Here is a 14,345-nt window from a genome sequence, read left to right on the forward strand (position 1 = left end):
TTTGGAGATTTTACATGGAAAACCATTCCAGAAATCCAGAGTTTCTCTTGTCCCTTTTCTCAGCCTGGCTGTGAGAGGCAGAGATAAATGTGAATGTTACTGATAGAAACTGATCTGATGCATCATTCTGTTTATGAGAATATTCTGTGATGACCGATAGGAAGCTGCATGTATCCAATTCTGGATAAGCAATTGATTTGGGTCCCCTCTCCCCTAGGGGCCGGGGGGCCCCCCATCGGCCGGTTCTAGGTATAAAAGACATAACTGGTCGCTTATACCTAGAACCGGCCCTGTAGTCAGTGTGTGTGTTTGTGTGTGTGTGTGTGTTTGTGAGAGTGTGTGTGTGTCTTACCCCAGCCTCATTGGCAGCCCTCAGTCTGAAGATGTAGGTTGCCCCTGGCAGAAGACATCCCACGCTGCACTGCAGCTCCTTCCCATTGTACACTTCCGCGGGCTCAGCGTTGCCCTCTGATGATGTCATTTCCAGGCTGAACACACACTCCTCACACACTCCCTCTGACGTCGGGGCATCTAGGAGACGAGAGTGAGAGGGGAAAGGGAGAGTGATGGAGAGAGAGAGAGTGAGAGAGTGAGGGAGAGAGAGAATGAGGGAGGGAGAGATTGGAAGAGAGAAGGGGAGAGGTTAAACATTTGATCCAGCAGCACGTACTAGTCCAATAGAACAAAAGAAGAGAACTGTTTTCTTCATCTGCTAAGGACTGTTACTCAGTGTTTTTCAACCACCTCAGAGAGACAGCCAACACAGGCGAAAACCTAGGAGACAGACTGAAAGGAAGAACGCAACCTTTTTTACTGTCCTTTAGTCAGTTTGGGATTACGTCCCACATGCACAAGTGCACAGACATAAACACACACACATAAACACCATTTAATTATGAAGATTTGCCACATTGCCTAGAAGCCTGCCAGATTGTAACTTAATGACGTTTAATAGAGCGGAATTTGACAACATTAGGCTTGAAATAGGCAGCATCAGGGTTGCAATAACGCTGAATTAAAGTGAATTATGTTATGTGTGTGTGTGTGTGTGTGTGTTGTAACAAAGTTGTTATCAGGCTGCATCAGGTTTGGTGCCAAATGTTGATTTTACCATAGTGCAAGTCAAAGCTGCTGTGTGCGTGGGCGTAAGTGTGTGTGAATGCATGTGCACGTGTGTGTGTGTGAATGCATGTGCACGCGTGTGCGCTCTTACCCCATTCTAACTGAACCTCCTTGTGTTTGGCTTTACCCAGGATCCGTGGTGGTCGGCAGGGCCCAGGGGCGACGCTCGGCGTACGAACCGGAACACTGACGGAACACTGGCGGACAGAGAGGATCATGGGAAGGTGAAGCCTAGGAGGCGCAGGGGTGAGGCGGTGGCGGGCCCGTGTGTTGCGTGTCCTACCTGGCTGTGTCCTCCGGTGCTAATGCTACACAGCCTCATGTGGTAGGCCGTGCCGGGGGTCAGACGCTCACACACACACTCCGTGGCTGGCCCGCTGTACGCTACCTCCCACTGGCCAGCTGGACAAAACACACAAGCTGGTGAGTGTCTGTGTGTGTGCGTGTAAAGGTTGATGTGTACTTCGATGTGGTAAAATGAATTGGGTCTTTATTGCTATTAGCTGTTTCTCTTTGTGGTTAACCACAGCGACAGCTCAGAGCGGACAAACACGAGAAGGTGATAGTGACACGATAAAGAGGAGAGGCTGGTAGGGGGAGGAGGTAGCCTGTACTACCCGGACACAAAGAGCGAGTCGGTTTTCATAAAAACACGCAGACCTAGATCTAGAAATGAATCTCAGGCAACACAAAGAGAGATATGCGTCAACCTAGATCAGATCACGATCCATTCACTGTTTCAATGACACTTCACAATAGCTGAGTGACAGAGATAGAATGAGGGAGGGAGGGAGAGGCTGAAACCAAGAGAGGGAGAGAAAGAGTGAAAGTGAGAAAGAGAATAAGAAAAGGTGGAAGAAATTAGGGGGTTTCTCTAGGGAGACATTGTGATAAAATATGTCCTTTAGTCACTAAGCCCTATTATACAGACTGACTTGCTTTCAGTGCATTCACCTTAACAAAGTTGATTGGATGGCAAATGATAAACTATGACAAAACTGTAATAACACCTCAGACAAAGGCACATCAGTGTTAAAAGAGCTGATCCTGTACTCTGGTCTACTGTTACAGAGAGTCTGAGGTCAGAGGTAACCTACTTAACGAAAGGTGCTCATGAAGACAGGAAAGGATGAAGAAGAGAGAAATAGAAATGGAAAAATAGGGAACTTTATGAAGGCTTGGAACTGTTGAATGTTGTACCATCTGAGCTGCCTTCTGATATTTCCAGCAGATACGTGAGGACATCTGAACCTCCATTATCCTGGGGAGGATCTAGAGGATAAAACAGAGACAGCGTGAAGGAGATAGAGATACAGAGGAAGATATTGCATTATTATTGCATTGTGTGGTATAATTGGGAAAAAACGATCAATTTTTTGGTTCATCTAGAAGATTTATGGACACATTATGTACCCCTGAGTTCCCAGACTCACCCCAGGTGATGGTAAAGCCATAAGGTGTAGCGGCAACGACTCGGGGGGAAGACGGGGGTCCAGGTTTGTCAGGACTGGTAGTGCATACCAATACTTCACTGGGATTACTGGAACCCTCCATATTAGATGCTATCAGCTGCATAGAGGGAGGGAGAAAGGAGAAGGAGGGAGGGAGAAAGGAGAGGGAGGGAGAGGGAAAGGAGAGGGAGTGAGGGAGGAGAAACAGGGAGGGAGGGAGAAAGGAGAGGGAGGGAGGGAGGGAGAGGGAGTGAGGGAGGAGAAACAAGGAGGGAGGGAGAAAGGAGAGGGAGGGAGGGAGAAAGGAGAGGGAGGGAGGGAGAAAGGAGAGGGAGGGAGGGAGAAAGGAGAGGGAGTGAGGGAGGAGAAACAAGGAGGGAGGGAGAAATGAGAGGGAGGGAGGGAGGGAGAAAGGAGAGGGAGTGAGGGAGGAGAAACAAGGAGGGAGGGAGAAAGGAGAGGGAGGGAGAGACAGAGAGAAATACAATAAACAAGCAGCTTGATGAGATCCTGAAATGTCGCTGGGTTTACTGTTTTTTTTAATTAAATGAACGTTCAAAACCTTAACAGGGGCAGGACAGCAGATATGTGCAAAGTCCTTAAGGGATAAAATCATCGCAGATCATTTACAGACTAAACATGACTTTGTTAGTAATGTATTTATTTTTCTAATGTTTTTACCAGGTTAGTCTCATTGATGTAAACAATTATTTCACGTGAGTGGCCTGGTGATGATATAACAGCACACAAAGTTAGAGATTCATTTACAACACGCAACATTAAGAACCTGCTCCAACTGGAAAAAAATGAACTCCTTAAATGAAAGGACCATCTGAAGCATCTCCCCCACGCTCCTCCTCTCTTTCCCTCCCCTCTCCCCCTCTCATTTCCTTCCCCTTTCTCTCCCTCCCTCCCTTCTCATTCTCTCTTCATCTCCGTATTCCTTTAATTATATTCGTCTTGTTAGTCTTCTCTCAAACCATTTATTCACTAATTGAAGACGATTTCCCTACTGGCCAGCTGTTACCGTGAAGATGCCAGTTTGTCTTTTCTCACTCCCATCTACACGCACACACACACACACGCCGTCTCTCTCCCACCCCCATTCTCTCCCTGAGGACATTGTGTTTTACACACTGAACTAACAAAGCACTAGAAAACGGTGGTTCTTTTATTCAGCTGAATTCCAGGACTGATAGTGGTTGTAGGGATTCTAAACGGTGCTGGTGCACATTCCACATCTCAGATGAGACCAATCACTGGGTCTCTTTCAAGGAGAATAAAAGCCTTTTCGGTTTCCAAGGTAACACACAATAAGGCACCATTTCGTTTGCCACACGACCTCACACAAACATGCACACACGAGCGCACATGCACAAGCAAAACAACAACAACAACTTAATACAGTGACTCTCGAAGGCATTCACCCTCCTTGGACTTCTCCACATTTTAGTGTGTTCCCGAAATGAAATCAAAATGGATTTAAGAAGAACCTTTCTACCATTGATGATCACAGTCCATAAAGGTCAAAGTGGCAAATAAAATCTGCAAATCGTTCCGAATGAACTCGAAATATACAAAGGAACATTCAAAACAAACTCGGGACGAGGTCCTTTGAAAGCACCGAGCACGGTATATAAAAACATGTCCCCTGGAGCACAAAGTTTGTTAAGACACTGAAAGAATACGGCCCAACTGTGAATCTGCTTAGAACAGGCTGTCCCTAAAAACACGTCCCCGGCGAGAAAGGTGCTGCTCGGGAAGGCTACCAAGAAGACTATGGAAACTCTAAAAGAGTTCCAGTCCTCCATGTCAGAGACGGGCTCCAGTGTGAACAGGGGATGGATTGACCAGGTGCTTCACAACTGTGGCACTGGTGGCAGGGTGCTGCACAGGAAGCCTTTGGGGATGTGTCTCTGTGTCAGGGACCGAAAAGCTCGTGAAGATAAAGGGCAGCAAATTACATGGAAATCCTGGAGGAAAACCTGCTGAAGTCTGCAAGAGACCAGGTACTGAGGAGAAGATACATCATCTAGCAGGACAATGACGATAAACATACAGCCCAAGACACACTGGAGTGGCTTTAAAACAAAAAGCTATCTGTCCTGGAGCAGCTCGGTCAATCCTTTCCTGTTTTTTTATTTGTAATGAATTTAAAACCATTGGCAATTTTTAGATATCACTTTTTTGCATTTCAAAAACTGAAATCAATTCTGATTTCATGCTGTAACGCAATGAACTATGGGAAAGTCCATGGGGGCAAATACTTTAGACTGCCACCATAACACAACACACACTCTTACCCTGAATTTGTACTGCGTGCTCCTCTTCAGGCCCTGTACTGTGCAGGTCAGGTTATCTCCAGTGTACTTTGGATGAAAGTCAGTTCCCTGGAAGGTTGAAAACATTCCAACTTAACATTCCCAATGTGTTGTGCTAAGTGACTGAGTGTGTGTTTGTGTGTGTGTGTGTGTGTGAGATACACTCACGGTGTTGTCCTCCAGTATCTCCAGTGTGTATGTGTGTGTGTGTGTGTGTGTGTGTGTGAGATACACTCACGGTGTTGTCCTCCAGTATCTCCAGTGTGTATGTGAGCACTTCCTCATTGGTGCTGCCCTCGGGTCTGCCCCACTCCAGGGTGACCCAGGAGACGCCAGCGCGCAGCAGTCGTGGTGCCAGGGGGCAGGAGGGCAGCGTACCCGTCGTGTGGACCAGCACCTCTGGGCTGAAGGCACTGCGCGGGAGGGAGGGGTTCACACACAGGCATCAGAGTTCATCTGTTCTGAATCAATCCCCTCCTTCCATCTTTCACTCCATTACCTCCCTCACCAAAACAGCCGCTGGGGAATCTGTCCCCATGGCAATGAAGAGGGAACCAGAGGGGCGAGGGGCGAGGAAATATCCGAAAAGGGAGAGTGGAAGTGAGACGAAGACTAGCTTGACATTCTGTGTTATAAGACTAAAGTTGTGTTTAGCCAGGCAACTAACTGCAGCTGTACATCAACCAGAGGGCTGTGTCAGTGTGTGTGAGCGGGCATATGTGTGTGTGTGCGTGGGTATATTTCTCTGTGCGCGTGTTTGTGTGTGCGTCGGTGGGTGTGACAGATGGCGAGGGTGCATTAGAAAAAGATCTAAGGTCAAAATGAGAGAGATGACTGACAGAAAGGGAAAAAAACTGTGGATGAGGGATGGATATAATGAAAAGACAGGTAGATGGACAGACGATAAGACAGATGATAGGTAGATACATGGCAGGTTGAATGTCATGGGAATGTAGTGCTATAACACCTGCCATTTGACCTATGAAGTGATGTGTTAACTGTATGTAGCATTACAAAACCAACCTTTTGCCTATGTCGTTGCGCGCGGCGACTCTGAACGTGTAGCCCATGGCAGGACACAGTCTGGTCACCTTACAGTGTCTCTGGCTCCCAATGTAACATTCTCTAAAAACACCGTTCTTCTTTCCCTGTGGAGGAGGAAGAGGCGGGAGTGAGTGACGAGATTAAACTGCAATAATAATCACAATCTGTAACAATAAAAAGAAGACCACGTGTTGGTCAGGGGAGAGAGGAGAGAAAACCATGCCGATGCCTGGGGCATTTCCTTACCCCAAAGAGCAAATAAATCCTGAATTCAAAACATGAGCGGTAAAAATCCCCTATCTTTTGGGAGGAAATCCATTTAGTACGGTCTCGTCCTGTTAATAGTTAATAACCATTGAGTATGGACATTCTGTATTTAGTTATCCATCTACACCACAGGTGTCAAACCGGTTCCACGGAGGGCCGAGTGTCTGCAGGTTTTCGCTCTCACCTTGTCCCTGATTGATTAATGAGTTCACTAATTGGTTAATTTCTACCCCCACCTGGTTGTTCAGGTCTGACCTGGGAACCAATTTAAAGGAAAACCCAAAGACCTGCAGACACTCGGCCCTCCGTGGAACCGGTTTGACACCCCTGATCTACACCATCGTATGCATGTGGTATGCGGTGACTGAACCCGAGACAGGGAGACACAGAGAAAGGCCCAGAGGTTTGTATTGACTGAATGTTTCAAGTAGACGGCATTACAGGGAGATTTCGGTGAGTGTCTGGTAGTTGTAGTACCTCATCCCACTCCAGGTAGTAGTTTGTGATTTTGGATCCGTTTTCATTGGGGGGCTGTGGAGAGAAGAGGAGAGAGGAATTGATAGGACTGTCAGGAGGGAGCGGGTCTCTATCACGCTACATCCTGTTTGTGCGCATGCATGCTAGTCGGGGAGAGGGGAATAAACCGGGACTGTCACAGAGAGGAAATGACAAGTGTGTTTTCATTAGTGTGACCTCATATCCTGTCTGAATGAGTGATGTCACGCTCCACGCTGCCCTTAGGCTGTCACAGCAACCAAGATAGAATATTGTCTATAGATGGGCGTGTATAGATGGGTGGTACACAGAGAAACCGACCTCATCTCAGTCAGACATGAAGAGGGATTACCCTGTGATGTCATAAAACACCAGGAAGTAAATCTCTTCTGGCAGGCAAATAGAAGCCTGATTCTCTGCCCTTCTCCCTGAAGTGTACACTCATTCACTCTCCTTCTGTGTGTGTGTGTGTGTGTGTGTGTGTGTACCTTCCACTGCAGTGTCAGGGTGCTCTTCGCGCGATGAGTCAATTTGGGGGCTACGGGCTGGTCGGGGGGGCAGCTGTGTGTTGTAAACAGCTCGGGCTCCGAACACACAACCCTCAAGTTAGAGTTACACACTGCACTGACTCTGAAACACACAGACACGGAATATTACACACACAGAACATTACAGACATGGAACAATACAGACACGGAATATTACAGACACGGAATATTACAGACACGTTGACAGCAATCAAGGAGTGAGATGTGTGTAAAATACTGGGTGTCCTGTTTGTGTGAAATTGAAAAGTGTTTTCTGCATAATTAAGTGCATTGCTCAAGGGCAGCAACCCGTGGAGAGTGAGGTCCCTGTGTGTGTGTGTGTGTGTTCTTACCGTACTTGGTAGTCTAAAGCTGGCTTCAAGTCTTTTAGATGACACTCCAACTCCTCTCCACTACACACCCACACACACACACACACACACAGCCATGTTATTGAGAACTTACCATTAGGTGTAGTTAGTTTTTAACATAGGTGTAGTTTTATTTTTGAGTAGTTAGGTATAGGTAGTGCAGTCGGGTAGTTACTGTAGTTAGGTGTAGGTAGTTTGTGTAGTAGTTGTGTGTGGTTCGATGTAGTTAGCTGTCGGTAGTGTAGTTATGTGCAGTTAGACGTAGGTAGGTGTAGGTAGGTCTAGTTAGCGGTAGATATGTGTAATTAGGTGTAGTAAGATGTAGATATGTGTAATTAGGTGTAGTTAGCAGTAGATATGTGTAATTAGGTGTAGTTAGTGGTAGATATGTGTAATTAGGTGTAGTTAGCAGTAGATATGTGTAATTAGGTGTAGTTAGATGTAGATATGTGTAATTAGGTGTAGTTAGCGGTAGATATGTGTAATTAGGTGTAGTTAGATGTAGATATGTGTAATTAGGTGTAGTTAGCGGTAGATGTGTGTAATTAAGTGTAGTTAGATGTATATGTGTGTAATTAGGAGTAGTTAGATGTAGATGTGTGTAATTAAGTGTAGTTAGCGGTAGATATATGTAATTAGGTGTAGTTAGATGTAGATATGTTTTATTAGGTGTAGTTAGATATAGTTAGGCATAATAAGATGAAGATTGGTGTAATTAGATGTAGTTAGGCGTAGTTACCTGTATATAAGTCTGGGTTTCCCATCCCGTCCCTTCTCAGACAGAGAGACCTCGTAAGTCTGGCTGTTATTGAACCGGCTCACCAACCCAACTGGGGGTGCCCAAGACAACTTTGCCCCCCGCGCATGCACGTTGGACACCTGAAATGCACACACACACACATTAGATAACGCACAGCCCGTGCACGTTGGACACCTGAAATGCACACACACATTAGATAATGCACAGCCCGTGCATGCACGCTGGACCCCTGAAATACACACACACACACACACACACACACACACACACATTAGATAACGCACAGCACGTGCATGCACGCTGGACACCTGAAATACATAAACACGTTAGATAACGCACATGTTAGATTACACACACAGGTTAGGTAACAGAAAACATAATGGAGGCGGATTTGATGAGTTGGTCTGAGTAGAAGATACACATTTACCCACATCCCCAGAATTTATACAACAAACATCAACCAGATGCGTCACCAGACTTGCAGAAAATTCAGCTTTATCATCATGGGCTGAGTGATGAGGTGTCTCAGCTGGTCTTTCATACTAAATTGCACCATTTAAACAAAGCATACGCTATGGAAACGAAAGGCTCGTGGGCTCTGACTAAACGTTTCATTTTTATACTGTCCCAGCTATGTTAAAGTCAGGCCGCGAAACACTCTGGCAGAGCAGGAAACATCTGTTACTAGAGACCCAAAAGCCTGGGTCTGGTGCCGCCCCTGCCATCATCCACTGTCTCTCTCTCTCAGACACACACACATTTTTCTTCTTTGTTTTTTGTATTAGCATTAACAGTCTCAATGGGAAATGACTGTAAATAAAAGCAAACACAAACACACAGAGAATATATAGCTAACATTTGTCTAACATGTAATATCGGTTTGTCTGCCGAATATCTATGTAATATCTGTCTGTCTAATTAATATCTAATACCTGTTGGTGTAATATATGTCTATTATCTATGAAATGTAAATAATCAATTTCTTTTATCTAATATCCATTTAATGTCTTATCTATCTAATATCTGTCTATTATCTAGAATATATGTTTGCCTGCAAAGTCGGTAAAGATGGCAAAATGGTCACAATCAACTCTTGGATTATTTCTCTGCCTATCCCTATATATATATATATCTCTGTCTGCCTCTTTCTGCCTGTCTCACTCTATCTTTGTCTGTCGTGCTCAATTTGTCTGTCTCTGGTGCCTAGTGTCTCTTATATTTTAGCCATTTAGCAGACGCTCTGTTTCAGAGGAACTTACAGTAAATGCATACATTTTAAGAAGCCAGGTGAAACCATCACACAGCTTAGCAGTGACTACATTCTAAATAATTAATTGATTATCGGCAAAGTCAGCACTGGAAAGAAGACCATATATCTGGCTCTCTGTGTCTCTATGTGTGTCTCTCTCTGCTATTCTTTCTCTATTATCTCATTACCAGTTCACCTCCGCCAGTTTGTATTGCTGTACAGGTGACCGACTAGTCATGTGTGAGGTGGCAGTACAATACTGCCCCTCTGTGGTCATCTTACGGACTGCATGTGTTCTTGGCCCCCTAAAGACACACTGGCTCTGCATAAATATAGCCTTCATGCACAGACGTGTGTGTGTGTGTGTGTGTGTGTGTGCGCGCGACAGACCTGTGGTTTTTCAATAGTGTAGAGCACGTCCTGAACCCTCTTTGTCTCTGAGTCGTGATCTGAGGAGAAAAACAGAGAGATCACATTAGTGTGTGTTGGTCTGTGCTCGCATGTCAGAGGGTGTTTGTGATGCTTGACTTGGGGTGAAATGGGTCCAGGTCGGTCTGCTGAGTCAAGAAATCACCACGTGAATGCCCACTTACCATCACTGCAATTCACTGCAGATTCCCATGTTAATTCCGCCTTCTTAAAGCTAATGTTGATGTCGCTGTTCATTTCAGGGAGGACCAACGCAGGATGGCTAATGGGTGTGATGCAGTGACCGTACATACAGTCAAATTGGGTTCAGTTGGAAGATAAAAAAAAATCCCAGATAGAGACGCTTCAACGGAAAGAGCGTTTAAAATGAAACAAGATCCAAGAAGGGCATTAAAAATAAGGTGTCAAAAACATATTTGTTAATAACATTCCTGAGAAATTGCCAGCTTTGTATTTAACAAATGAATTTCTCCTATTGACTGTAATGTTCCTGGAAGTCCAGTGATAAGGTGTTTAGAAAACATAGTTCTGCATTGGCCTAGCACTCATATAGGCCCAATGTTATGCTGTCTGCTAAAAAAAAACAAGGTGCTAGTTCTAATAGCCAGAACCACACATAAAAATGGCCGGTTCCAAAGGCAGGGCACGTTGGGGGTTAATTTAGGAATGGGTCAGCACTAGTGTGTGTGTGTGTGTGTGTGTGTGATCCCTATGCCAGAAGTTTTTCCGACAGGAGCAGAGCTGCTTTCTCCATCAGAGCAGAGTTCTCTAAATCGCCCAGAAAAGGTTTGTGTTTCAGTGGGAGTGTGTTTGTATGTTGCTTCAAAAATAGTAAAAATCGGACTTGCCTCACATGAAATCTAACTACATTTCCTTTCTCTTTCTGTCTGTGTTTGTCTGTGTGGGTGTGTGTGTGTCTGTCTGTCTGTAGGTGTTTGTTTGATTGAGGAGGGCACACAGTCGAACATAGAAGAGACAGAGGTCTGAGCCAAAACTGAATAAAAGAGGCACATGGAAAAATAAATACAGAAAGAAAAAGGGAGAGGAAAACATTTAAACCACAAGCGAAAAGGGACAAGAGAGGAGATGGATTAGGAAAGAGGAGAGGAGGAGGAAAACAAATTCAGGGGATATGAAGGAGGAGAGGAATAAGGAAAGAGGAGAGGAGGAGGAAAACAAATCCAGGGGATAAGGAGGAGATGGATTAGGTAAGAGGAGAGGAGGAGGAAAACAAATCCAGGGGATAAGGAGGAGATGGATTAGGAAAGAGGAGAGGAGGAGGAAAACAAATCCAGGGGATAAGAAGGAGGAGATGAGAAGGCTGATTACACAATCACTTTTCCAGTCCTGTGACATCATCACCAGGCGCAACAGATTCGGGGGAGAAGGCCTTGTCAGACAGTGATTATGAATGTCTGTCTTTGTAGAAACTGAAAAAACTAATAAGACAGATATAGAGAGGGAGAGATATAGAAATATGATAGAGATGGGCAGAGATAGAGGAGGTAGAGACAGGGATAGTAGAGATAGATAGAGATGGTAGAGAGAGACAGAGATGGTAGAGAGAGACAGAGAGGGTAGAGAGAGACAGAGAGGGTAGAGAGAGACAGAGATGGTAGAGACAGACAGAGAGGGTAGAGAGAGACAGAGATGGTAGAGAGAGACAGAGATGGTAGCGAGAGAGAGAGAGAGATGGTAGCGAGAGAGAGAGAGAGAGATGGTAGAGAGAGACAGAGAGAGAGATGGTAGAGAGAGACAGAGAGGGTAGAGAGAGACAGAGAGGGTAGAGAGAGACAGAGATACTGTAGGAATTTAGAAAAATTATGCTGCAGGGTGAGTTGACTGAATAGCATTTTCATCTCTGTATGCTGAGCATTCCATCTGCTCAACAGCTGGGCTTTTCTGTCACTCACTCACCACACACACACACACACACTTGCAGAGACCTGTCTGAGAAGGGTTGTAGTCATGGAGACCATGTGGCGGTCAGTTACAGAGACATGCTGGTTTGTGTTTGTGTGTTGGCTGGAGTGTTGGGAACTGTGAGATGGCAAGAATAGTCAGAACCCATTTGACCTAGAAAAGGGAACCTGTGTCCCAAAATATAAATGATCCAAACTGGGATAACTATTCAGCATTCTGAAGCAGCTGACTGAACCACACTGTCTGTTGTCTGTGAACCAGCAGCATTGTTCTGGTCCAGATAAAATGGACAGGCGAACTTACAGGCAGACACACGCACAGACAGACAGAATGTTTCTCATTTGGACATGAGGAGGGGTGGTAGTATATCTGTGTGTGTGTGTGTGTGTGTGTGTGTGTGGAGGAGGGGTATCCAATTACCATGGTAACACAACCCAAAACATGGAGGATGGAAAAGCGCACAAACTTACCAAGGCAACACGGTTTATTTGAAAAGGCCTGAGTCATGCTTAGGTCAGGGGTCGGATATGTTACCGAACCAAACAAACACTCAGAGCTCAAACACACACGCACACACACTCACTCACTCACTTTTAGGGGATGACATAATCTAAGCACAGGCATTTGTTTTAAAAGTGTCACGTTACTCTATCTCTTCTAAAAGTCTCCTGTGATATTCACTTCTCTCCCCTCTTCTTCACCGTTTCCTCTCCTTCCTTTGGCTCTCTCTTCTCCTCTCCTCTCCGCCTTCACTCATCTCCTCCGCATCCTACAGTATAATCAACATGGAGGACTTGCCACATCTGCTTTTGCTGAAATCCCAGCTCCACTGAGAAACTGCAGCGCTGGCATTGAACCACCATGGGACATCCGTTTTCCTGACATCCCACTTCTCCACAGAGAAACTGCACTGTTGACGTAGATCCATCATGGACGACCGAGACATCTGTTTGTGTTTATAGTGCTAGGCTTACTGACTGTCTGACTGACTGGAAGCCAAGTCAGCCTAGCGAATTACTGGAACCAAAGGCATTAGCCAACAGACACACACACACACACACACAGCACAGAGAACAGAGCAAAGTCTACAGGGTGGGTGAATGTTTGTAGGTGAGTGTGAACTCTGTCTGGTGTTCCAGACAGTGTGTATGTGTGTGTGTGTGTGTGTGGTGTTCCTGGTTGAAAGCAAAGGACCATGCAGAAGATTAGAGTGATGGAATGTTCTCTCTCACATTCCTTTTTAGATCTCTCTTTCTCTGTGCTCATTCCTTCCCCTCTCTCTGTCTTCCCTCTCTCACCCCTCTCTCTCTCACCCACCTCATTCTCACTCCTCTCTCACCCACCTGGTTCTCACCCCTCTCTCACCCACCTGGTTCTCTCCCCTCTCTCATCACTCACTCGTCTGCCTTCTGTCCACTTTCTCTCTACACAGGGTACCTCTTCACTTTTCCTCATATTCTGTTATGTTGTCATTATGTACTTCCTGCCTCGCTCTTTTTCTCTCTCTCTCTCTCATGCTCTGACTGTTTTTAGAGGAAGCCCAGTCATGGGAGCTTCATGTGTGTGTTTGTGTGTGGGTGTGTGTGTATGTGTTCCATCTGACTCATCCTGATCCCCAGGCCAGTAGTGAGACCCTGCCAGACCATGAGAAAGTCAAAGATGCCCCTACACTGACCTGTAGTGTGTGTGTGAGTGAGTGTGTGTGTGTGTGTATGCTTGTGTGTGATCAAAGCCCTGATCAGGCAGGAGGCTTTCTCTTTCCATGATGTCACCGCCCAGCTCAACACCCCCCCCCCCCCACACCTGCCCCCTTTGGAACGTCCCCCTGACCAGGGACTGTACAACAGGGCTGGTCCAAAGCTGAAGTGGGGGTCTGAGAGGACGTCTGGCCTGTGTCTTTGGGATGCACACTAGTGTCTCTGAGTAGACCTGTCTGTCACCACCTCGCTACAAAGCCTAGCAACATGTGTGTGTGTTTGCATGTGTGTGTGTGTGTGTGAGTGAGAGAGATCAAAGGGTTCCTTCATGGACAACAAGACCCAGCAGGTATCTGCAGGACAGTACCTCACCCCTCCTCCCTCTCTCCCCCTTGTGCCACCCACCCCACCCCAAACACACACACACACACATTCTCCAGACAAGGCCAGTATTGTGGAGGGAGAACCTGATAGCTATCAGAACAGACTCAGCTATGTGGTTACCTAGAAAACCCCGTCTCCCCCTTCCTCTCCCCCGTCTCCCCCTTCCTCTCCACCTCTGTTCTCCACCTCAGTACAGCACCATTCATCCATTCATCTTTTTTCTGTCTTTCAATGAGAAGAAAAGAGGGAGAGGTGTGTACTTTCTGGCCCAGCCCAGGGCCGCAGGGCAATGAGGTCAGGTGGGG

The 14,345-nt window shown here is 46.0% G+C and overlaps 1 protein-coding gene across 1 annotated transcript in view; it reads right to left on the reverse strand.

Moving 5' to 3' along the window:
* Positions 1-14,345, reverse strand: part of fndc3ba (fibronectin type III domain containing 3Ba) — a 74,184-nt gene that overhangs the window by 17,832 nt on the left and 42,007 nt on the right. Inside the window, exons 8-20 of the mRNA XM_034289660.1 lie at positions 9,998-10,056; positions 8,338-8,477; positions 7,581-7,640; positions 7,189-7,330; positions 6,683-6,736; positions 5,918-6,042; positions 5,133-5,307; positions 4,877-4,963; positions 2,556-2,691; positions 2,323-2,394; positions 1,406-1,524; positions 1,214-1,319; positions 353-531 (exon numbers count right to left, since the gene is read on the reverse strand). Of these exons, the coding sequence (XP_034145551.1) occupies positions 353-531; positions 1,214-1,319; positions 1,406-1,524; positions 2,323-2,394; positions 2,556-2,691; positions 4,877-4,963; positions 5,133-5,307; positions 5,918-6,042; positions 6,683-6,736; positions 7,189-7,330; positions 7,581-7,640; positions 8,338-8,477; positions 9,998-10,056 (1,454 nt within the window). The remainder of the gene's footprint in view (positions 1-352; positions 532-1,213; positions 1,320-1,405; positions 1,525-2,322; positions 2,395-2,555; positions 2,692-4,876; positions 4,964-5,132; positions 5,308-5,917; positions 6,043-6,682; positions 6,737-7,188; positions 7,331-7,580; positions 7,641-8,337; positions 8,478-9,997; positions 10,057-14,345) is intronic.

The sequence above is a fragment of the Esox lucius genome, chromosome 22 (assembly GCF_011004845.1).
Source record: "Esox lucius isolate fEsoLuc1 chromosome 22, fEsoLuc1.pri, whole genome shotgun sequence".
Classification (NCBI taxonomy): Eukaryota; Metazoa; Chordata; class Actinopteri; order Esociformes; family Esocidae; genus Esox; species Esox lucius.